Consider the following 25,950-nt stretch of genomic DNA (forward strand, 5'->3'; position numbering starts at 1 on the left):
CAATTCAGTTTTTATATTACCAATAGCAAAACGGAAGTACTATCATTAGTTTAGGTCTTTTCCGGTTTCCTTCTAATCATGGTAGGTGGCAGAGACAGAGACTAGATATATAAATAAATTTAATCGCTTTCAATCTGTGTAATAGTAAACATTACATTTATTGAATTTATGTTCTTATATTTTTGAAATCAATATTTTAAAGAAATTATACCAAATATGTCAAATTATTTGCAGTACTTATAATTAACATTTCAAAACAATGGAAGATAAACAAGTTTCGAATTGAAAGAAACTTAGCGGTATATCTATATCACAGTGTCACACACACAATCTAAGTTGATTTTATAGGATGCCATTTATTAAAAAATGGACGTAGATCAAAGATAGATCTATGTGTGGTTATTTTAGATATTTATGATCATTAGGGAGTAGGGTTACTCTAGTCTAGACTCTAGCAGTAGATCCATCATCGTAGTCGTCGTAGATGACTAAATTTAGATTTTCATGTAAGTGTAAGACTAGAAATGTAGTCTAGATCTAGAAGTCTAGAACTGTGTTTTGTTTAAACATCAACTCTTCTAGAATGCAGTATAATTCTAGATCTAGATAGATTCTGAGTGGTCTTGAGTCTAGAATTCAATAATAATTATAATTTGTAATTATGTAAAGTAAATTCAGTTAAGCTGCGATAATTTTGTTCCAGTAGTGAGTAGAGTATCTCACCCAGTAAGCTCTTTTCAATGGTGCCATGATGTAAGAATTTCTTCACCTGATTGTAAAGGATGATTTTTGACGCCTGAGCACCATTTAAATAGAATCTCTTTTTAAAAAAAATTATAATTGATGTACTATCTCTATTTTTTTCACAAGAATTCTCAACTAAACGTCTATGGTGTTAAATTTAAATGTCTATGAGTATGCCAAAACCATCTTTGAAAACATTACTTTTATTTTAACTTAACCAGTCTAGACTCTAGCGCTGTATTTTTACCTCTGGTTAGACGGTTAGACATTTGCTATTTTTAATTTCAGCCTCCACCAAAATCAAAGAAGGGCAAGAAGAAGGTGGCATCTGCACCTTTGGTTGCCAAGAAAGTAGAGCCCAAAAAGGTTGTAAATCCCTTGTTTGAAAAAAGGCCAAAGAATTTTGGTATTGGTCAGGATATTCAACCAAAACGAGATCTAAGCCGCTTTGTAAAATGGCCAAAATATATTCGTCTTCAAAGACAAAGAGCGATTTTGTATCAGCGTCTCAAAGTGCCCCCTCCTATCAACCAGTTCACCCAGGCTCTTGATAGGCAAACAGGTTTGGCTTTGAAAACATTTCTTGATACATTATAGATCTATAAAGTTAACTGCGATTTACTGTATTTTTCTTGAAATATTGTCTACCCAATGCTTGTGATGATGACCATCATGTTATGGTTGATGTTGTGCTGAGACTTACATTTGAGCTTTTTAACCCTGAACAAGCATTTTGGTGCATGGACTCGTTTTTTTTTAAGTACAATTATATTGATCATTTATAATAATGTAATAGTAATGCATCATTTGGATAAGTCATCACCACTATTTTGGTGCATGAACCCCCTTTTTTTTTTTAAGTACAATTATATTGATCATTTAAAATAATGTAATGCATCATTTGGATAAGTCATCACCACTATTTCATGGTTCATAATGTGGTCATGTAGTCTTTAAGCAGTTCATCACATAATTTCTATTTAAGCACAATGTTGTCTAGACTTTCCTTACCATGTATTCATGTATTGGTACATGTATTAAAACAGCAAAAGTATTTTAAATACTTGCAACCTCACGACAGATATAACTAACATTATTTAATACCATCTGATATTATTAAAAAAATATTTTTTACTCTACTGATTTTATCTTCAGCAACTCAACTGTTTCGCTTGATGGATAAATACAGGCCAGAGCTTAAGAAGCAAAAAGAAGCTCGTCTTCAAGGTAGAGCTGAAGACAGAGTAGCTGGCAAAGCTGATGTTCCCACCAAACGGCCACCTGTTGTGAGGTCAGGAATCAACACAGTAACAGCTCTGGTTGAATCCAAAAAAGCTCAGTTGGTTGTCATCGCACATGATGTTGATCCCATTGAGGTAAGGCTTTTGGTGATAGTAAATATTTTAGAGTGCCATGATGTAAGAATTTCTTCACCTGATTTTTTAAAGGATGACTTTTGACAGTCTGAGCACTTTTTTTTTAATGACAAGATTTTTTTTTTTTCAATTTCTATCAATAATGTCCTTATCAAACTAAGGTTTAGTCAAGGAATAGCTATTCAGCATGCACATCTGTTTGCTCCTGCTTCCTGTTCAGGCACGTCATGTTTTTCTATTGATATTGCTGTACATTACATAAAGAGATTTGGGTTGAGAAATCTTAATTGGTAATCCTGTTGTGTAACTTTTTTTCTTACAATGTTTATACCAGATGACCCTTGCAAAACAGCCAGTAAGTCTCTCATACCGTGCATAAATATTACAGAAGCTTTTTAATTAGAAAATTTTTACCTTTTACCTTTACCTATCCCTTAGTCTGTTGGACCGTTGGGGCACCAGGCAAGATTTGTCGACCGTCTTTCTCCATTCCTCCCTTTTTTTTGCCTTGATCAGAACCTCTCTCAATGGCAGGCCTGTCCATTCTTTAATGTTGTCCTCCCATCGCTTTTTCTGTCTGCCTCTTCTTCTTTTTCCTGGCACTGTTCCCTGAAGAAAGGTCTTTGCGAGCCCCGTAGATCTTGTAATGTGGCCAAAGGTTTTAAGCTTTCGTTTTTTCACAATAGTAAGCAGGTCGTCATGAGCTCCGATCGCTACAGTAACCCTGTCTCTGATTTCTTGGTTTGTGATGCGGTCTTTGAATGTGATGCCTAGGATCCTTCTGTAGCATCTCAATTCCATTGCTAGGATCCTCCTCTCAAGCTCTGCATTCAACGTCCACGACTCGCAAGCATATAAAAATGTGGCCATGACCAGAGAGCGCATCAGTCTAATTTTGGTGCCGAGGGCTAAGCCCTTATCTTTCCATATTATTTTAAGTTTTGAAAGGGCTGCTGTGGACTGTGCTATTCGAGCCAATAATTCGGGTTTTGTTCCCTCATCTGAGACAATAGCTCCGAGGTATTTGAAGCTGTTAACACTAGTTAGCTTTTCACCTCCAATACTGATGCCTCTTTTAAAGCCCTGATGGCTATTGGTCATAATTTGAGTTTTTTCGGCATTTATTTGCATGCCATATGCTGCAGAAGTCTTGTCAATGCGCATCACCAGGTCAGCTAGTTCTTCTTCTGTCCCTGCTAGGCCGTCAATGTCATCTGCGAAGCGCAAGTTAGTAATTCTTCTTCCTCCAATGCTAACAGTACCTTCATAGCCCTCGAGGGCATCTTCCATTATCCTTTCAAGGAAGATATTGAAGAGTGTTGGTGACAGTAGGCAGCCTTGTCTTACTCCAACTGTGGTTTTGAACCAGTCCCCAATATTATTGTTGAAGTACACCGCACTGGTGGCCTCCTTGTAGAGGTTCTGGATAACTTTGATTATGTTTTTATTAATGTTGTACTTTTCCATTGTCGCCCAGAGTGAATTAGAATTAGAAAATACCATATTGTAATGTTCATCCCTTTTGGGGAGCCTATGCTGATAGTACAGATATCATTGTTAGGTACTGTTGAGGACTTTGGTGATGGAAATTATCTAGCCTGTGTTAAGTGAATAAATCCTCATAATTTAGATTTGGAGTAGAAAATTCTGTTTAAAAAAAACCCTTCTCAGTGAGCATAACAACTTAAGATATTTGCCTACAAGATAAATAAATACAGTGCTGCATTATTTTTCTCTTCAACAGATTGTATTGTTTCTTCCTGCTTTGTGCCGTAAGATGGGTGTACCATATTGCATTGTAAAGGGCAAAGCAAGATTGGGCCAGGTTGTCCACAGAAAAACTGCAGCTTGTTTGGCTTTCTCTCAAGTGCACCCGTAAGCATAAATTAATATTCTTTTTTTTTTTTTTTTTTGTTACCTCTTATATTAAGTCTGTAAAAAGTTATATGTTGATCGTTTGATGCTTATGAAAAAGAGCTGTGATGATCTTAAGATTTGTCTTAAGTTACTAATGAAGATACTTCCTTGGCTGTGTCTGAGCTCTTGATGTTATTGTTAGAAACGCCTACATTGATCAATGCGCTTTTTAGAGACCTGTTAAATTTATATGGAAATAAATGTTAACATTTTCATATAGTGTTTGCTAAAAACATGATTGCATAATATGAAAAGGCTCTTTTGTAATTGCAATAAAGTTTAATTATATATTTAAAACAAAGCTGAGAACTGGAAAATGGGGGGGGGGTAAAATTGGGAATAGTTTTATTTGGCCTTCTGGGAAGCGTGGTTGAGAGGCTAAGTATGCTACACCAGACTCGTTTACTGAGCGCCTACAGGCAGCATGGAAAACCTTCTCCCAGATACCCCCTCCCACTGGTCCACAAATGAGATTGGACCATATTGCTCTTAGCATGCTTATAAGCATATAGGGCTATATAAAGCTGTAATTAATTAATTGTGGAGTAAATAAAACTGTATGTAGACCTGTGTACAGTTCACCTAGTCATCTAAACCCTCCAACATAATGAAAAGCAGGAGGGGTAACTGTTTATGATCTAGTTTTCTATGCAAAGAATGACAAATTTTTATTTGTGTTATTAACAAGCATACTAGGTTTTACATATATTTATTAGTAATACTGTTCAAATTATCTGTAAAATGATAAAGTTTGCTTATATACATTTAATAATTCTCTCCCCCCACCCCCCAAATCTCACAGTATACCATCAGTATTTATTTTTGTAAACAATTAAACCTAGAAATTTTTGGAATTTTCAGAGTATAGCGTAATTATTAAATCTTTAAAGAAAAGAATACTAGAACCATGTGCATCTGAATGTATACAACTTTGTATCTTGCACACATTTTGTAATGTAGATTATACAATTTTGACACACAGTCTAGTTTCACCATGTGGTCTAGTTATTGAGAATCTTGTTGGCTTTTTTAGATTGCAGTTATCGCAAATAATATAATTTTTTGCCAGACGTTTACTTTTTAGAATAATATATTTTTTTATTTTCTGTGGTTTAAAGTCTGGAATTATTGTTATTAATTAGTATGGACTGCATATTGAAGTGTTATTATCATTGCAAGATATATTTGTTGTGAGGCAACTTGTATGTTATAAATTACAAAGAGCTATGATGATCTTGTATAAAAGCTTAATTCTTTTTGAAGATACCTCCTTGGCTGTGTCTGAGCTCTAGTTTTATAAATAAAAAAAAAAGTTAAAATGTTTGCTAAGGTTCAAGTGGCCTTCAGCACACTATTTTAAGCATTAATATAGTTTCAGCTGACTTAGTGCTCAAAATATGAAATTTTCAACATTTACTATCTTGTACAAGCTAGCTTAATTTTCTTTAGTATAATTGTACATTGTCCCTAACAATAGTCTTTTTCTTTCTTAAACAGTGAGGATAGACCATTACTTAACAAGTTGATTGAAGCTGTAAAGACCAACTTCAATGACAGACATGATGAGGTATGGAAAACATTTTAAGCCATTTCTTTGTTCATGACTGCTTGTAATGATGATACCATAAATATTGTTGATGTTACTGTGATATTGATATTGAGCTTTTTAACCCTGAACAAGCTATTCTTCAGTGTCTTATTAATAGATTTATTAATAGATATTTATAAATAAATTAATATCAATATGTTTTTAAAAACAATTTTTCTTTCTCTTCCAGATCCGAAGACATTGGGGTGGTGGTGTTATGGGTTCCAAATCTCAAGCTAGAGTGGCCAAGTTGGAAAAGGCAAAGGCTAAAGAAATTGCACAGAGAGTTGGATAAATAAGTGGTGGAAACTGACAAGACATTAAACAATGGATTCTAATTTATCATGGCTCTTGGTCTGCGTTTATTTTTGTTAGTCCAAATGTAAAGTTGTTTGTCCATCATTGACACATTACCATTAATTAAATATAAAAATAGAACATAATGACATTAACAGATAGGATACACACTTAGTACAAATATTTTATGAAATAATCAAACTAGTCTCAGTTAAAGGACCAAATGGAATGCTGAAAGTAGTTTTGTTCAGTTAATCTTTCTGAAATTAAAAGATGTCAATGTCTTGAAAAACAATCACATCACAAATGTGAGTATTGTAGAGAAAATATTCTGTACTATTGCAAGTATCCCAAAGACTTATTTGCTGCCATTTTGGGTAGTGTCAATCTCATTTTCTGTGACCACTGTTGAATTGATTTCATAGATGATCTGTTGTGTGCTTAATTTTTGGGCATCTTCTAAGAACTTTGTTGGTGTCAGAATGTGAGTTGAACCTAGAAATAAAATCAAAATATTTTTTTAGTACTGCTTGATATGCCAATGTCAGCAAAATTTTCATTTCTATGGTATACAAATTTCACACAAAATAACTTATTTCCTTATACATTGTTTACTGTACCTATCATATTTATATTACTTCACTTAAGTCCATTAGATAGAATTCACATCACAATACATAAAGGCAATAGAAACCTAATATTTGGTCTTGTCCACCCATCCCACATTTATAAAATGCACAGCGCCCCTCAACAAAGATTGACTGTGATCATTCAGACAATAATTGTTTTCACTATTTTTTTAGGCAAAATAATTTTAGGTCTACTGTCAGACTTTCTTCCTTGAATTGTTTAGACTCACAAAGAACACAATATTCCTTAAAATGCAAGAATCACATTCAGTCAAAGATAAATTATAGTAATATGTTGCATAAAAAAGAAAAGAAATCAAAGCAGTGCCGGCTACTTTATTGTGCCAGTATGCATATAAATTTTAGTCCATATGATACTACCTATGATGACTTCCCAGTTCGTGGAAGATTCAGTCACATGATACGCACATCGCATTTCAGAATAAGTCATTCCACCCAGTATAAATATAATGAGATGAGGTAATGCTTTGTTGCTTTTCTTGCCTGCATCCTGAAGTCGAGCACTGAGACAGCAGAAAGAGCATTTATTTTCAAAATAAATCAAAGTTGCAGTTTCTAGCATACAAGGCTTTTTTTTTTTTTCTTAAGACATTTAAAAACAAGATTACAAAGAGAGTTTGTGTTACACAAACTCAGAGGCGGCCCTCGTCGAAGTCGGATCCCTGTCAGATCTGCATATTCGCAAATAATATTCAAGAGGTGATTTAATTTTGATGGTCAAAAGTAATAATGTTCAAAACGTTTGGAAATGAAAATCTACACTTTTTTTTACACTTTAAGTTTAGAAATTGAAATTCTACATCTTAATCTAGTCTATTTTAGTCTAAACTAGATCTAGAAATTCTAGATTTAGACTCTAAAATAATTTTAATTAGAATATAAATCCAGATCTAGATATAATGTAATAAAAATCTTGATCTAGTTTTTAAAATCTAGATTAGATCTAAACAAGATATCATTCCTTTTTTAAACGCGAGTCACATAACGAGGCTTAAAAAAAATTACTATACCGAGTTCTTTAAGCATTTCATTTGAAGAATTAATTCCATATAACGTCAGAGGGAAAAAAAAACACTACGTCACACGGCCTAGCTAGACTAAAAATCACCTTCATCAATACGAGCCATTTATTGAGTGTTTATAGACTTTGGTGCACCGAGTGCGTTCTTTAAGCATTTCATTTAAAGAATTCATTCCATATGACGTCAAAGAAAAAAAAAAACACTACGTCATACGGCCTAGCTACAATAAAAATCGCCTTCATCATTACGAGCCATTTATCGAGTGTTCATAGACATTGGTGCACTGAGTGCGTTCTTTTAGCATTTCTTTTAAAGAATTCATTCCATATGACGTCAAAGGAAAAAAAAACACTACGTCACATGGCTTAGTTAGAATAAAATATGTTTTCATCAATACGAGCAATTTTTCGTGGGTTAATAGACATTGGTGCACCGAGTGCGTTCTTTTAGCATTACATTTAAAGAGTCCATTCATATGACGTCAAAGAAAAAAAATTCCATTACCTCACAATAGGCTATATATAGTAGTGGTACCATAAAAAAATGTCTTTATTTACAAGAGATATTTAACGAGGGTTCATAGACATTGGTGCACTGAGTTCTAATAGAATTTATTTAAAGAGGATCAAAGCCGCATTGTTTTTGCGTTTTGTCTGTCAGTTATTAAAAATTGATTAACCTTTATTTTACGTTTCAAAACATCGCAATAATTTTTAGGTATGAACACAATTGAAAAGTTTATATAATAGATTGTTCCGGATGTTTGTATCAATAGTAAGAAAAAGAGAATTTCAGATAAATGTAATACCGTTAATTAAATGTTTTGGATGGTCTCGTATAAAAATTAGATGTACTACAGCCATGTGGAGAGATTTTCATACCTTACTTTGGTGTATGGATTCTGTTTTCCTTAAAAATCGGAACATAATATTAACGATAGATTTTATAATGTTTTAGGTTGAAAGTTAAATGTGCTGTAAGAGATTAGTGAGTTAAAATATTTTTCATAAAAATCCGTAAAAACATTATTTCGTAAATGAGAAGATTATTTGTTTATTAATTAGAAGAGGGAGTTCAAACAATTATTTGGCGTTAGTAGATTTTTAAATAAATTCGGAACTTTCTGGCGACGATTTGTAAGAAACAAAATCCGGAACATTCTTTATCGATTACAAAACTTCTATGTTATGTTTCAGCAAGAAAATTAAATGTCTAAAAAGTAATGTTCAGTAATCAATTCTAGTAAATTACTTTTTTTTAAAGCCCTAAACAACCTATTGTCAATATTTAAAAAATTTGTTTAAAGATGAAAATACGGAACAATTTGATATTGATAACCAAATTATAGTGACGCATTGTCAAATAATATAAGTATAATATTAGTAAATTATGCGATTTCAAACAATCATTAGGCATAATTCATGTTTTATAAAACAATATCCGGAACATTTTTACACTTAATGAAATATAAGTCAGTATAGAGATTTTGATTTAGCATTAATATGCTATTTGCATAAAAAACGGAACAACATATTATTGATAATGTGTTTTTGCAACGTTTAAGCATTTATTTATATAAAAAAACGGAACAACATATTATTGATAATGTGTTTTTTTAGTTTTGCACAAAAAAATCCGGAACAATCAATTTTTAGATACTTAAAACTATTGAGATGTTACGGGAGGAACATTCAAGGGTAAACCAGATTTTCAATAGCTTTTAGAGTTCTAGTTTTTTTAATCTAATCGTGACGGACAGACCGACCAACAGACAAAACGCACAAAAATAATCTTCTTTTATTCGGATGGGAGCACTAAACAAAAAATAAATAAAATCTGATTTTTTAAAAAAGTTTAAGGAATTGGATTAGCACATGATCATGTAGCGAAGTTACGCTACTGCACGAAAATCGCTGCATAAAAAGTCCATTTAAAAAAATGTGCGTGATATTTACATACTAAATGCATTATTAGCCTTTATAAACAAACAGAAATGTTTTCTTTTAATTTTAGCAGCTAGTTGACCAGAAAAAACATCTTAAACTATTATTTATATTTGTTGTAAACATTTCCTGTACATTTTTAAAATATATTTGACTTAGTGATACTGAAAATACACAAAAAATTATCCCTCTTTGTTAGCATATTGTAACATTGCCTCCCTTACATTTACGTAATTGTTTTAGAATTGGTGTATTTTTATGAAAAAATCGCTTGCATAATTAATTTTATAAATTAAACGGTTTGCTTTTAGAAAACCAAAAGTAGCCGTTGCACCTAAACTTTTCAAGCCGCATTTAATGATGAAATAATATTTTTCATATCTCTTCTAGTTTTCAAGATCTGAGTGTGACAGACGGACATTTTGCACAAACCTAATAGCGGCTTTTTCTCCTTACGGGGGCCGCTAAAAAAAGAGATTGAGCCTTTTCAAAAAATTACATCAATTATAAGGAGGGAATGTGGGAATTAGGCCATCAGAGGCGCGGTAACTGAGCGGTAAAGCGCTTGGCTTCCGACCCTTGGGCCACGGGTTCGAATCCTGGTGAAGACTGGGATTTTCAACTTCGGAATTCTTAGGCGCCTCTGAGTCCACCCAGCTCCAATGGGTACCTGATATTAGTTGGGGAAAAGTAAAGGCAGTTGGTCGTTGTGCTGGCTACATGACGGACATTTTGCACAAACCTAATAGCGGCCTTTTCCCCTTACGGGGGCCGCTAAAAATAATGTCTCTTATAGAGCTTAAGTTGGACATTTCAAACATTGTTATATAAATTTAAAAATAATACCCTCTATTTATTGGGTTAGTAAGATGAGGTAGGACTAAAGACCACAAGTACAGGTTAATATCCATTTACTTTAAAGCTGTGTAAAATATTCTGTGAGGGCATGATGGTTGGATGATAAAGCACTTCCGAAATAAGGGGTCTTATTGCAAATACCAGGGATTGTGATTTCCAGTATGTCTTGAGTACACCCAACATTAATGGGTCATTGCAATGGTAATACAACATCCGTTTACCATCGACCATAGTAACAGATGACTTTTACATCATCTGTCGCATGGATTACATATGTATGTAAACCTACATATACTATTTGACATTTTGGATTTTATTAGCACTAAGCTAGGCCTACTTAAAACAAGTAATGTATTCACATTTGATCTGGTAGCCTGAGGACCTTTTTAACAATTCCAAAGATTGAAAACATGTAAACTAAGTACTGTCAAGTAATAGATGAACCTGTATGTTCAGCCAAAGATTTCAAAAGAAATAATTGCAAGATCTTAATAAGAAGGCTTATTTCAATTTTACAACAAACCAATTACATAAACATTGCATTTCAAATTTTGAGAACCAAAAAAAAGTACAGATGTTGCATACTGCAAGCTAGTTGCTGTTTTTTTTTTCTAAGACATTTTGCTGTCTCAAACAAGGAAATCCTTTGCCAAACTGAGAGTCGAACACTTAGTGGGGTTGTGACAGAGCGTCACATGAGGTTTGCGGGACATGTTCTACGACAAAAAATACTACATATACCAAGAGTTGCGATGACATGGAGGCCAATACGAGGAAAGCACAAACAGGGACGTCCTCGTATTACTTGACGCCACACCTTCATGGAGGACCTCACAACAGTGGACACCAGGTGGGAGAAGGCTTCAGACATTGCCAATGACAGATCTTTATGGAGACAGTTTGCTGCCCAATGCACCGAACGGTGCTTGAGGACCTAAGTCTTAAAGTAAGTTTGCTGTCTAAATTAAATTAATTGATTTTCTTTGAATAATTCAAGCTACCCCATTCTCAAAGTGATTGAAATATCTACCAAAAATTTGTCTTAATTATTATGTGCAGAAAGAGGTGGGAAGCCATTAAAAAACTAGCAAGAGACTGTGGAGAGTGGCATGTTTTTACTGAGGCTCTATGAGAATCTCAAAGGAAAGATGACAATTATGTGCAGAAACTATTGTATTTTTTTAAAGGCTACAGTAATATATTCTATTAATAATTCAATTAAAATTATGATAATGATGTACAGTGATCTTGACTGGCAGTACAAGAATGTAATCTTTAATTCTCTAATTTGTGTGATTTATAGTACCGTATTCACTAGCGGATCCAGAACTTTGGAGTGGGGGGGGCGATTTTTTTCCAAACCCTAACCCTAACGCCCAGTAAACCCTAACCCTACGCATAAACGTGCACACACACACACGCACGCACACACACACACACACATATGTATATATATATATATATATATATATATATATATATATATATATATATATATATATATATATAATATGAGAATAAAAAAAGCAGCATTTCTCAACCTTCTGCGAAAAACAAAACAACTGGGGCAGCGCTATAAGGTTCACTGGTGAAGTTCGGGGCGAAGCCCCGACGCCATAAGCGTTTTCTTGCTTTTTTCACTGCAGATACGCATTCTCCTGACAAGTACAGCTCATTCTTCACAATGTAGTTCGGGGCGAAGCCCCGACGCCATAAGCGTTTTCTTGCTTTTTTCACTGCAGAAACGCATTCTCCTGACAAGTACAGCTCATTATTCATCAATGGAGTACGGGGCGAAGCCCCGACGCCAAAAGCGTTTTCTTGCATTCTTCTCTGCAGAAACGCATTTTCCTGACATCTACAACTCATTACCAATAAATGAAGTTCGGGGCGAAGCCCCGACGCCAAAAGCGTTTTCTTGCATTCTTCTCTGCAGAAACGCATTCTCCTGACATCTACAACTCATTACCCATAAATGAAGTTAGGGGCGAAGCCCCGACGCCAAAACGTTTTCTTGCATTATTCTCTGCAGAAACGCATTCTCCTGACATCTACAACTCATTACCCATAAATGAAGTTAGGGGCGAAGCCCCGACGCCAAAAGCGTTTTCTTGTATTCTTCACTGCAGAAACGCATTCTCCTGACCTGAAGCTCATTATTCATACTATTAAAAAACGACCTTTCGAATAATGTTGTACTTGAAAAATATTCTAATTTGAATTTATAGGCCCATAATATATTGCAAATAAAACCGATTTGTTCCTTGAAAAGATAGGATACCCCACGTATTTAGATTTTGGCTTTGAGGATCGCCGCCGAAAAAAAACTTATTCGATAAATATTATTCAAGAAAACTCTAGTATAAATTGTGAGTTATAGTCCCAAATTTATTTAGCTAGAAAAATATCAGATTGAAAAGGTTGGGAAAAGGTGACTATGAAAGTGTTATTTGAGTTTAGAACTCATCTCAATCATGACGCTTATACTGAAAAATTTCGTTTGAATTCTAACTTTTCCAATGCAAAGACTTTCTTAAAATACTTATGATAACTTCATGTGAAATTACAAAAACTCTGTCTGGAAATGGGAATGGCGGTAGAGTGAAAACGATTAATCCTCGCTCCTTTACTAATTTCTGCTAAAGATTGCATTTGTCATTAAAGAATAGGTATGGGGCGACTCGATATAAGAATTTAATTTATAGTATATATAAATTATATTAGTGACAGATTTTTTTAATTTTGTAATTTCTTAACTATAATACAAAAAGAAAAAGTATTGATTTGTCCGATGGGGGAAATGCGATTGCATGTATCCCCCCTCCCACCTGGTACAACCCTTTTTCATTTAAATTTACTAATGATACAATTTGAGATTAGAGTGTGGTACGACATATTTACAATGGGTCACATATCAATACGTAGTTTATATTATATAGATATTCAACTAATTTTTTTCACAAACTATGATTCTCCATAAAAATAGGACCGCCCCCCCCCAGCACTCAGAGGACTAGAGTGGGGAGGGCAGTACATGCAATCGCCCCACCCCCCTCACCCCAACGAATCGGCCAAAATACCAAAAACGGAGAAACATAATATAAAATTTATATATTAATTCAACTAATTTTGTTCACAAACTATGATTTCTCCATAAAAACGGACCGCCCCCCCCCCACTCAAAGGGTTTAGGTGGGAAGGGCAGAAGAGGTATTCGTCCCCCCCCCCCCCCCCCCACCAATCGGCAAACAGGGAACGACATAATATAAAGATCGGTTAAAATATCAATAACAAGTTACAAGGATATAGATAATTAATTGATTTGCTAGCAGGCTGTGATTTCTACCAATAAATTGAACCGCCCCCCCCACTCGAAAGTGTAGGGGGGGCGGGATTGATACCATCGCCCCCTCCCGACCCCACCAAATCGGCCAACATACTAGAGGGGGGGGGCGAAATAATCTAAAAATAGATTGAAATATAAATAATTAGTATATATTTTTAACATAAGTAATAAATTCGTATACAAATTATGTGAATCCTATACTAAAGTTCGTCCGCCCCCCCCCCCTTCGGGGGGGGGGGGTCGGCCGAGTGGGGGGGGCGATCGCCCCTACCGCCCCCCCCCTGGATCCGCCAGTGACCGTATTTAAATTATATTTTTTAATAAAAATAACAATAACCTGAGTCTAGGCCCTGAATTATATTGTCTTGCTGTTAAGCCAGATACTGAAGGAAATTTGTCAGCTGTTAATCTGTCATTGACACCTTCCTGTTGGAAGAATTATAGTCTTATGAGGTCTTTTTGTTTCTATAAGATTTATAAATACATGTCTCTTTTATTTTATTACAATCAGGATAATCATAGCTTACCATATTTCATTAATTACTAGCACATTTTTTAGTTATCAAACTTAATTATTTACAAAGTTATATAATGACAAACCTCCATCAGGTCCTGAATATAAGGTACCCATCGTGAGGTCGAGTAGATGTCTTCAAGATTCTGAGGTTTGCGGTTCACTGGTAAATATGGCTGCTGTGGCTTAGGAGTTTTGTCCTAATAATAAATGGCTTAAATAAAATAGCTTTAAAACATAGCTGGGCTAATTTTTTTAGGCTGTGCTTTATTTAATAAATCATTCTTTAATTAATGTGCTGCACCTTTTATTAATTTTGAGTCTGAACTACGTAGCAAATCATAAACTAGTCAAATCATAAAAAAAAAAAAAAAAAAGAAAACTAACTTAAGTAATGATCCCCAATGCATTGCAAAGATAAAATATTTCATCTAAAGTGTATCATTTTTGACAGTACATAAGTGAAATATTTGATAAAGCTTCCTAACACAATAGATATAATTTAGCATAGAACTAAAAACTATCATCTGTTTGCATTAAAAAAAGGTTAATAAGATATACATTGATTTCAACAATTTTGTTCGGTTAAATTCAAATTTTAAACCTGTAATTTTAAAAATAATTTTTCACAATGTGTTTTTCTATACATTTACAGTTTAACATTAGATTTATTAGATCCTGGGGTAGACAGGGCATATGACCAAATCCAGATTTAGACTCCATATTGGAAATATTGATTAGAAATGGATGGAAACAAAAACTAATTGCAATTTTTAAATAACATACATGCTAACACTTTGACTGCAATGTTAGTTTTTCTACTAGTATTACACAATCCCCAAATAAATCTATATTTAGATAAAATGCTACATACAACAAGCTAATGATAAATGAAAATATTACCCAATATTACCCAATGATTGCAGATATTTTCTGTAATTTCATTTGAAAGATAAGTGATTAGCATAGGTAATATACTGTACTTAATTGCTTTACTGATAGTGTGATTCTTGACAAACGTGAACGTTAGCTTTCCAGTTTGAAGTTTACACTTTGCTTCAAATAGAGACTGCACAAGCTAGCATAAAATTTCCCTAATAGCTTTATGTCCTTTCATCAATATTTTTTATTTGCTAATTGCAGGGAGTGAGATTAGAAGCTGTAGTCTTATTTGCAGGCACAGTCAATACTGTCCAATTTTTAGTGAAATAAATTCATTCATTTATGTTGTTTCTAATAGTTCAATCAATTCGCTACCTTGTATTTAACAAATCTTTAAACATTAAGTTAACAAATATTTTTTGGTAAGTAAAAAATACTAAAACAAACCAATGCACAATACATCCATAAACAGACTGCATGCAAATGTTTGGCCCCCTCTCTCTAACCAGAGGTGTAGTGCATAAACTTGAAATAATTTTTAGCCTCTACATTAGTTGTTTTGTTAGTCAAGCTTCAAGTACTCATTTAACATGCAATATAATAAATCTTACCAAAAAAACATTTTTTAAATCTGAAATTGTACATTAGACAGAAATATAAATGCATATCACATGGCACAAAAAATTACATGTACAATATTACATACCAAATTATAAAAATATTTGATTAAAAATACTACAGATTTACCTTTTTTTTGGCTTCTAAATTTGTATTTAATAAAGATATTTAAAATAAACGGATAAATAAATGATTTGGTTTACTTACATTTAATAAAGATATTTAAATAAACGGATAAATAAATGATTTGGTTTACTTACATCTTGAATAATTGGAAATCCAAGTTTCTGTATGTCAGTGATAATACTTTTCATTTCCCTAGGAATGGAAGCATGCTCAATTAGCTTCTGAATGTTCTCCGAAGATAAACCTGCATTTAAAGCATATAATATTATGTTTTCATTTTAGGGTAACAGTAGACAGATGTAGGTCAACATATAACTAAATATGAAAATGATCAACATACCACCCTTTTGTATTGTGTACAACAAAATAATGCGAATTTTGTCATATGCTGTTATGGCCTCGTCTAAAAGAATTGGAATGATATTTTTCATATGATCTTTTATTTTCTCTCCATCTACATCAGTACCTAAAGCCAAGTCCTGGAGAAGGAAAATAAATTTGGAAGTAAATCTCAGATTACAAAGACAAATGAAATTGTATTGTAATGCAATTCAATTCATTGCTTAGGCGTCCAAAAGCGCTGTTGGCCTTTGCTAGACTGTCAACTTATTCTCTGGATAGAGATGCATCATTGGACACTGTGTTGCTCAGATAGGTAAAGTTGTCAAAAACATTAAGAAGATGGTTTGTGGAGCTGGATAGTTCTGATTGGGGACTTAAAATTTTGACAGTATGGCAGATGGCAGAATGAGTTTCTTCAAATAGCAAAAAAATCAATGTTTATAAAACAGAGATTCTCACCATACTTTTGTAAAGCTCTGAGATCTGGGTTGTCAATCAAAGGCATTTAATCCTTGAAGCTTCTATCAAAGATGACTTTGCTCAATAATGGGCATACACTGGCAAAACTAGATTACAAACAACTACGTTCTACTGGAGGCCGATGAGGACAGCATAGATGCATGAATTAACATTTGACAGCTGCTCTGGGTTGGACACTTATCCCATGTTTAAATTAGTTGCCATTTCTCCCTCACTGGAAAAGAGGAAAGTAGCTAGCAGCAGTTTATGGCCTCTGAAATAGACGGAGATCTCCCACACATTTGAGACCCAAAGAAAAGTCCTTGTTGAAGACAGGTGCAAAGACAAAAAGAAAACTTATATAGACCGCCGTCAGACAATGGCTTTGTCTGCATGACATGCCTTAAAAATTGGAGGTCACTTTTGTGCACTTCTAGAGTGCTTTAGTGTGATGTTTCTCTTGCACCATAATGGTTTGGGCTTTAGTTTCTAAGGACTCACTATATTGGTGTCATTGCTCTGCTTGTTTTTTATTTGAGATGGAGTTCTCTGTTGTGTTTTTTTTCCCCAGTGTTGGGTAAGTTAGTTAATTTTACGTTATATTCCTCGCTGGGTAGTTTTGAAATCGTTATTATTCTAATATTGTAATGGCGGTCTCAAGGGATGCATATTTTCTTGTTTAGGGATGCAGGCTTGGGACTCTGTTGTAGTCAAGCCTGATTTGTTTTGGTATGGTCCGGGCATCCATGGCATTGTGAATGATTGTAGGTGGGCTTCGCGAGCCCTGATCAAATTGTGCCACCGAGCTTAAGGTGTGCTACATTTCATTTGTATAATATGTATAACTTGTAGTTGCCTTGTAAATACTATTGGTCTTTATTCATCATTTATGTCATAATATTCATACATTCATTAAATTGTTGAATTTTCATTCTTGTTGTAAACGCATGTAAGTTAACTTATCATAATTATTAATATTCTTCATGTCGAACAATTGTTGTTCAGTTTAATGACATATATTTGATGTTCAGTAAGCCAAAGTTCTATGTGCCATTACTCTTTGCATTGGTTTACACTGTCAAGGTTGGGGGGACCTGGGAGTTCAAGGAACTTATGTCTACCCCTACATAAACGAGCTGGAAACTCAGCTGACAGTCACAACTGGGTTTGCATAGCCATATGAAACACAGCACTCATCCTTAACCTTTGGAATCAAAGACATTGCCATTATTATTATTATTAATATTAGCATAGGCCTATATAAAAGTTATTATATAACTCTTAGAAAAGTCACATTGTTTCCCAGAAAAATAATAGGCTTACAAAAAAAATATATGACTTTTGACATTTTTTGTGTGCCATACAAAAGCTCACCTGTTCAACTTTGCATAATTGTTCAACATAGGTTTGATATTTTTTCATACATTGATTAGCCAGCATGAAATGGGCAGAATACATGTTGAAGTCTTTCTGAAACTGTGGTGCCTTTTTGACCATTAAACTTAAATCTCTGACACTTGTATTCTCTGGAGAGTCCATCTGTTTAGACTTTGCAAACTCTTTTAACTTCTTTGTAACTAGTCTGAATTAAATTAATTGTAGTTTTTAGTAGACATGCATAAGGAGGCTAAAACATATATTTTTTTTAAACAGCTATGTGCAATGACAACACAATTCACTGCTCTAGAAACTATATGGATTTATTTAATGATTGGGGAAACCTTACTTACTGTGAGAAAACTGCTAGATGGCTATGTCGAAGCTCTTTCCAGACATCATCACTTTCATTTAATATATGCTCTTTGATTTGTGTTTCATCACCATTTTGGCACTCATACCTGTAGGTAGAGTTATAACAAACATATACTTTTTGTGAATACTTCAATATTTGGTGATTCATGTAAGTAACTAGTTCCATGGTTTATTAATATTACTATTTTTATTTATAAAGCTGTTCACTTAGTCTTGAGAATCCTATAACCATACAGAGAACTCCAGTTTTGGAGTTTAAAAGTGGTAAGCTTGTTTGTTTGTTTTAAATGCTTTAGATGTTACTTAATTAAGATTTGAAGATAATTACATCCTATCCCAAACCTTCTCCTGGGACGTGAGCAGGGTTCAAACCCAGGACCATCAAATCACAGTCCAAAGCACATACTAGGCAGCTACGGGTACCTAATAAATGTCAATGCTTTCCACAATCCCTGAATTTATTCTGAAAAGAAGTAGCTATGCATCCTCTTTGCTAATCAGCTTATAACAATTTTTTATTATATTTAACTGGTCAGTTTACAAATGGCTTAGGCCTATAATTAAGTTGGCAAATCTGTTTCTCTTAGATCTATCTTAAGTCTCTTTTATGCATTAACCCTGACCTGTCACAGCTTTTTTGTGTGTGAAAATAATGCAATGTTTTTTTTTACTCTCAATGTCACAATAGTAATGTTAAAATTGTCTGTCTCTCTATATAATATATATTTAAAAAAAATAATTTGCAATTTATGTTTATAATTTTTTTAAGCTAAGAAATTAATGTCCAAAATAAAACTGCTAGTGTAAGTGAATAAGTAAAGTCAAACATAGAATATAGACTTACTCATAGATATCATTAGGTAAAGGTAAAATGTCATATGCCATAGCCTGCAGTGTCAATTCATGCAGAAGTGGAGTGATAGGATCAAATCCTCTTTCCAATATCAGCAAAAGTGAACGATCTTTATTCGGTCCCTAAAAAAATATTTGTTCATAGTAATTTAAGAAATGTTTGACTTTCATGTGGGTAAAACAGTGTCGGAATGTTGGGTAAGTAAGTGGAGTTTAATTTATTTAGAGGAAAATTTAAAGTACCAGACTGTTAGCTTGTCAAGTTCTTAGCTGAGTTCAAAGTACAGAATGAGAAGTAGAGACAGCAACTGATCCCAATGCAGCAGATCCCAATGTGCATTGGGAAAAAATAAAGGATAGAGGATAACAGACATCCTTAAAAGGTGATGGGTTAGAAAAAGTAGTTAAGTGCTCTATTAATTTAACTTAATATTCAGGCAGAAAGCTTAATTACTTTCTGGCAGAATAGTACTAGGCCTATATAGGACTAATTTCAACAATCTGTTTCAAACACAAGTAAACAATACAATTTTTATCAGGATATATTACGTCATTAGTAAACCTTGTTCTATTGATTACATTGAAAATAGTTTTGATGAACAAATGCTGGTCAAATATAGCAACAGTTAAACTCTACTTACTTTATATTTCTCTATATCTGAAAAAGAAACTTTTATAAATAGCTGTTTCTAAATTTGTTTCGTTATAGAAGTTCCTTTAGAGTTGAAGATTATTACATCCTAGCCTAAACCTCCTGCAAGTTGACAGGTGAAATGGCGGAGGGCAGGTTTTGAACTCGAGACCATCTCATTCCAGAGCACATATCACATATATTTTGACTTTTAAAGTAAAAAACAAAATAGCCTACAATGCTAACAAACCTACAAATGCTATGTTACGCCTGAGATAATAAAGCACTATGTCACAGCATCAAGGGTTCTGAGTTTTGTACCTGGTGGATACACTAGGATTTTAATTGAGTTTTCTATTTCTAATAGTTAAGTGACATTTGTTATAAAAAGCCAATGTTATCATTATGGTAATTGAAAACTTTTCTTGTAGATATTTTTACATAAGAGAAACTTTATTTTAGACATGTACCTCTCCCATGGCTGGTTCATCTACTTTATATGAATCTAATTTCTGTTGAACCAATTTGGCTAATGCTTCATTTCTTTCAAAACCTCTAAATTGAAACAACAAAAAAAAAAAAAAAGAGAAATTGGAGTGCTAATCATTCATAATTAAGATCTATTACACATATTTATTTTTTCCATACAGATAATCCTAAATTATAAGTTAAATGAAATAAATATTAGGTCAATAATTATAACAATGTAAGAAACATACAATCCAAATCTCACAGAAGGAAACTCCCCAAGTGTAACACACAAAGTGGCAATTTTTTCAGCACATCTTTCTAGCAAATGTGTTTGGTCTGAAGTATTCTCAGGTTTATAAAGTGATTGAAACACCTCTGGATAATCAAGACTGAATACCTGAATATTAACATATTAGGTGAGTTATTCAGGTAGCATATGTAATACTGTGATTTGATAATTACAAAAAAATATTGACAGCTATTTAAAGAGAAACTTCGATGGTTTTGACAATTTTTTTAAAAATAATATGTGTTTTGATGTACAGATAATGAATGTTTTATTCTTTTTATTTAAATTTCAAGTAATAACTTAGTAATTGATGTTTTTCTGATGTAATTCTCCTGCGCATCCAAAATGATCAGATTTTCACCAGGTTTCTATGTGACGTCACGCTAACCTATTAATTTAATCTATTGACTTATTGTATAACAGGAGACCATACAGTAAAGTTTAGATTCTCGTAAAAGAAATATATCTTCGTCTATGCAGTTAGATCTAGATCTTGTAAGCAAAGAAAAAAATGAGTGTTGAAAGTAGAATTACATGCATGATACGGCAGTATGTATTTTCTCGCCTGACCACTCAACACACACAAACACTATTGTTTGGTTGTCTTGTCATGACCGACTACACATAGTCTAGACTAGCCTTACACTGACCAGTTTGTTAGAATCAGTCAGACACACAATCTATTTCCTTTTTAAGACAGGGAGGGACTTGGATGAAAAAGCTACTTTTTCTCGAGTTGGTTATCCTAATGCTTTTAGATCTCTCTCTCTATATATATCTCTCTATATATATATAACTGTACTATAGCTCTGGACTAGGCCGTCACTAAGCCTAACAGCTACTGTAAGAATGAAACGATATGACTGGTTAAATCTCTTTCTCTTTCAGTATTGTTGAGGGAAGTGACGTTTGACTGAGCTAAAAGTAAATTCTCAAAGAACCATATGTTTTTTTGAGATGTCAAGAATTTACTGACTAATTTATTAAATATAAATGTTTCTAAGAATTTAAAAGAAAATGGTAAAATGTTTACTATTACAACTTTTTATGCAGAATTTAAATATGTCAATAACACAAATTTGAAAAACCATCTGAGTTTCCCTTTAAAGCATTTAAATGTGAATTACAAACTAAAACAAAAATTACCTGAGATTCATAGGGTAAAAAGGAAATATTAATTTCTTTGAGGGTTTGAATAAATTTGGCCACAGGTGCTTTACACAGTGTATGAAAGAGATCTTCTGGACATGCTTAAACACAAATATAATATAAGTAGTATAAATAGGCCTTCAGATAAACATTGCAGTAGTATTCAAAATTTGTTGATAGCCTACTAAAAGTGATACATTTAGTTAACAACTCATTACAATTATTTCAAAAACTGAAGAAATGAATTTAGTTACATTAAAAAAAAATCTATATATGGAACTAATTACACTAACTGAAAAACATGTTTAGTGAGTACCTTCTGTAAAATAAACATGCGCTGCTTTGTAAAGTTTACTACTTCTGTCTTTAAAATCAGAAATCAATGAATGAACAGACTAGAAAAAAAAGTAAGTTAATTGGCTTAATAAAAGTTATCATTGTAACATCATTATCTAAAGCTCAACTTGTAGATATTTTAATTATTTTTATTAACTTTAAAAAATATTTCAGATAAAAAAAATAAATGCAAAATTTCTTTTGCTCTTAATTTAAGCAACTTTAAATGCTAGAATTTCAAATATAACCTAATGTTCAAAAAATGTATTGTTTATTTTAATATGAAATTTCAGCCAGCAAAAATGTGATTAACTTACAGATACTATTTTTAAGAGTTTACCTTCTCAACAGGAGTTATAAAATAAATTGCCTCTAGTAATGGCAGAGGTTCTCTTTTCTTGTACAAATCTTCAACCACTGACAAGAAAAAAAATAATGGAGGCCTCAATTTCTTTTCTTTACAATAAATCATATTTCAAACACTAAAATCATTACAATTTTAAAATGATATTAATAAAATGAAAATTAGTTTACAAGTAATTCCATCTGCTGTTATTTCTTTCATCTTACAACAAGCAGATATTATGTGTGTGCTTTCTGTGTCCAAAATAAGAACTTTCCATTCTCCCTTTCCTGTTATTTTGTGCTGTTTGACAATTTCATTAAGAATTTCTGTAAAAGAATATTTGGATATAGCTATAGCTAAAAGAGACATATTTTAATAACTAATACTTACAGAGGAAATGGAAGATACAAAAAAGAAAATACTTATTTCTGACTCTTAGCATAGATCTATATTTAAAGTAAACACACGTACATCTAGTCTAGATATTACAACATTCTAATTAATTAAACCAAGATTAACAAACTTATGTCTAAAACTTGCATAAAAAAGAACTAAATAGAGATATATTCTAGAATATTCCATAGATATATATAATCATAGATCTGGTATAAAAACTCATCTAGACTCAGGAAGAAATGAGCCTAGATTATGCCTGGTCATGTGCTGGATATGCGCTCTGGACCGTCGTCTTGAAGCAATTTAAAGTCCTGACCTGCTGGTTTCAAACGAGACTAATTTATCAAACTATCGGTTCAAACTCCTAAGGGAGGTTTGGAATATGTAGTCTTAAAATCTTCAATTAATTAATTTCATTTCACTCATTATATTAATTATATTATACTTTATTATAGTGTATGTAGGCCTACTGAAACGTAATTCTCATAATGATTATAATGAAATTATTAAAAGACCAAAAAAATAAAACCAACTCAATTAATGATCTAATCACCAACAATCCTAAGATTAGCATAGCAATTGAAACTGTTTATTTTCTTATGAATACTAGAATCTAGTTCGATATCTTTTTTGTAACCCACCCAAAACAAGCAACAAATGTTTTTTACAACAATTTTAAACTTACTTTCACGAACTAAACTTTTCAACACCATTTTGTTGTTGTTAGCGCAAACAAAAAGTGGGCGTGAACAACACGGTATCACTGGGAGTTACGCCCCCTGATTGAAAAAAAAAAATGTGTGATGGTGTGAAACATAAGGGGCAGACTGAAGGGGGAAGGGTGGTACACTGCTTCTCGGGTAGATACCTGTAAATTAGCAATTTTAGAATTTCATTTAGCTTGGCCTACATACATGAATCCATATCTAGGTCTAGGTAAATCTTGTTTAAAAAAAAAGTAATAAAAAAAAATCTTATTCCACAACATAATTTAAAAGTGAGCCACCACGCCACTTTTATAATATTGAGATTTCTAAAAACAAATTTGCAACCATATAAATCTACATTTCAACCACTTGGATAGTTTCTAAATATAATTTTGCAGGCCTATATAAATACATTATAAAACAATTATCAACTTGCTCTATGCTGTCTGGTATCTTCATGACGCCATTCCTCGAGATCCATTGTCATCACTACATTCATGATACATGGGCGTAGTTGATGGGAGGTGATTTCCCCATCCCCCTGAACTATTTCTTACAATAATATGTTTTCCTACCAGTAGATGGGCTCCATTCATAAATTAATCTACGAGTATTCAAGCAGGGCCGGCCTTAGGGAATTAGAGGCCCTAATTAGTAGTAGTAGTCCCAAATTAAAATTAAAAATAAACAACGAAAAAATAAAATCACGCAATTCATTACAAACATATCTGTATCTCTATTGAAATAAACCAATATGTTGTTGATACTTTACCATAAGCCTAGATCTCTCCAATCGAAGACGATATGCTCTCTTCTGCTGCAAGTTCTGCATCGCTTGAGCATGCAAGTTCCGTGACTTTTTTCAATCAAATTAGCCGACTCGCTGACCACTTCTTCTAAAGTCATTCGCTTTTTGCTTGCCCTTTATGCACCAGACTCGAAATAACGTTTCGATATTTTCACTAAAAGGTCTTCTAACATTGGTAGTCTAACAAGTCAATCTAAGCGTTCGTGACTAAACCTTGAGTAATAGTTAAAACTTCGAGCTAGTCTAACAGACATAGAGCAATCATGGAGCTAGTCTAACAGACATAAAGCAATCATGGAGCTAGTCTAACAGACATAGAGCAATCATGGAGCTAGTCTAACAGACATAGAGCAATCATGGAGCTAGTCTAACAGACAGAGCAATCATGGAGCTAGTCTAACAGACATAGAGCAATCATGGAGCTAGTCTAACAGACATAGAGCAATCATGGAGCTAGTCTAACAGACATAGAGCAATCATGGAGCTAGTCTAACAGACATAGAGCAATCATGGAGCTAGTCTAACAGACATAGAGCAATCACGGAGCTAGTCTAACAGACATAGAGCAATCATGGAGCTAGTCTAACAATCATGGAGCTTTGCTCTATTTGAAATTCGATCCAAGTTTCGTTGTTGTTTTTTTTCATCTAATTCTTTTTAATCCTATGCGAGGCTCCCACCAATCGGAGGCCACATAGGCGGCTGCCTAGTTGCCTATGCCTAAGGCCGGCCCTGATTTAAGTAACAGCCTGAGGAAAAACTAATGCAGTCAACACATTTTATAGGCGTAGCTGGGATGGGGGTGTTATGCCCTCCCCAAAATAAAAAAATATTCACCCCCTTCCCTCAAAGATTGTTATTATTATGTTTTTCTACCAGTCCCTGGGCTCCACTCATGAAGTGAATACAAGATTTGATATTAGCCCTGCACTTAATTTTTTTTTTTTTGCTAGAAGAATAGCAGGATATTGCGCTGAATTTTAGAATACTTGAAAGATCTCCAGACCCACTAGCTGAAAAGGGAGGTACATCTACTTTCACTGACAAGGGAGGGACATCTACTGTAATTCCATTAGCTTAAAAAAGAACCTTGTACGAAAGGTTTACCACCGAAAAAAAAAATGCTGCTGCACTTAACCAAACCATATACTAACTAATCCATTAACATTATTTTATTTAAAAAAACAACAACAACATTTAGCAGCTGAATTGACTAGACTCTAGACCTACATTGATTAGTGAGATTGAAATTTGTTTCTTCTTCATCGTTCTCACTGTCATGCTGGAGCGTTCAGATTACTAGACCTCCTGGCGCATAACACATTGACACACTATCTCATCTTTGTTGAAGAAGAACAAAAGAAATGGAATACTTTTAAAATAAATATTTCTTTCGTAATATTTCCTGGGCTGCAACACAAAAAAAAACAACAACAACAACAGAAAACACACTAACTGACAGACAATATTTCATCTAGACCTACACACAATAGAATAATAAATAACAAAACAAAAAATCAAGATAACACAA

General features: G+C 33.4%; 2 protein-coding genes and 2 non-coding genes across 4 annotated transcripts; 3 read left to right on the forward strand and 1 right to left on the reverse strand.

The window, feature by feature from the left end:
• Positions 1 to 5,967, forward strand: LOC106075191 (60S ribosomal protein L7a-like). Its single transcript, XM_056040813.1, has 6 exons — positions 1 to 81; positions 1,033 to 1,306; positions 1,900 to 2,120; positions 3,865 to 3,995; positions 5,535 to 5,604; positions 5,816 to 5,967. The coding sequence occupies exons 1-6, from the start codon at positions 79 to 81 to the stop codon at positions 5,918 to 5,920; spliced, it is 804 nt and encodes a 267-aa protein (XP_055896788.1). The 5' UTR covers positions 1 to 78; the 3' UTR covers positions 5,921 to 5,967.
• LOC129928456 (small nucleolar RNA SNORD36) lies at positions 1,400 to 1,473 on the forward strand. The gene has a single exon (XR_008779998.1). It is a non-coding gene; the product is annotated as a small nucleolar RNA SNORD36 (small nucleolar RNA).
• Positions 5,646 to 5,718, forward strand: LOC129928455 (small nucleolar RNA SNORD36). The gene has a single exon (XR_008779997.1). It is a non-coding gene; the product is annotated as a small nucleolar RNA SNORD36 (small nucleolar RNA).
• Positions 5,964 to 23,698, reverse strand: LOC106075190 (syntaxin-binding protein 1-like). Its single transcript, XM_056040812.1, has 16 exons — positions 23,590 to 23,698; positions 22,697 to 22,834; positions 22,503 to 22,579; positions 22,143 to 22,221; positions 21,824 to 21,927; positions 20,637 to 20,785; positions 20,388 to 20,472; positions 19,279 to 19,409; positions 18,413 to 18,520; positions 18,057 to 18,264; positions 16,222 to 16,360; positions 16,016 to 16,125; positions 14,342 to 14,455; positions 14,079 to 14,167; positions 6,933 to 7,075; positions 5,964 to 6,417 (listed from the first exon to the last, which is right to left on the reverse strand). The coding sequence occupies exons 1-16, from the start codon at positions 23,615 to 23,617 to the stop codon at positions 6,281 to 6,283; spliced, it is 1,839 nt and encodes a 612-aa protein (XP_055896787.1). The 5' UTR covers positions 23,618 to 23,698; the 3' UTR covers positions 5,964 to 6,280.
• Positions 23,699 to 25,950: the final 2,252 nt, after the last annotated feature.

The sequence above is a fragment of the Biomphalaria glabrata genome, chromosome 9, assembly GCF_947242115.1.
Source record: "Biomphalaria glabrata chromosome 9, xgBioGlab47.1, whole genome shotgun sequence".
Lineage (NCBI taxonomy): Eukaryota > Metazoa > Mollusca > Gastropoda > Planorbidae > Biomphalaria > Biomphalaria glabrata.

Bases quoted from the DNA above. Each gene is read 5' to 3' on its own strand.
- LOC106075190 (XM_056040812.1), bottom strand. From the start codon at position 23,617: ATGGTGTTGAAAAGTTTAGTTCGTGAAA. The intron at 19,410-20,387 runs GTACATGTCTAA...ATATTTTTTTAG, and splicing joins ATGAACCAGCCATGGGAGAG to GGACCGAATAAAGATCGTTC. The intron at 14,168-14,341 runs GTTTGTCATTAT...TTCTTCCAACAG, and splicing joins ATATTCAGGACCTGATGGAG to GAAGGTGTCAATGACAGATT.
- LOC106075191 (XM_056040813.1), top strand. The intron at 1,307-1,899 runs GTTTGGCTTTGA...TTTTATCTTCAG, and splicing joins GGCTCTTGATAGGCAAACAG to CAACTCAACTGTTTCGCTTG. The intron at 5,605-5,815 runs GTATGGAAAACA...TTTCTCTTCCAG, and splicing joins TCAATGACAGACATGATGAG to ATCCGAAGACATTGGGGTGG.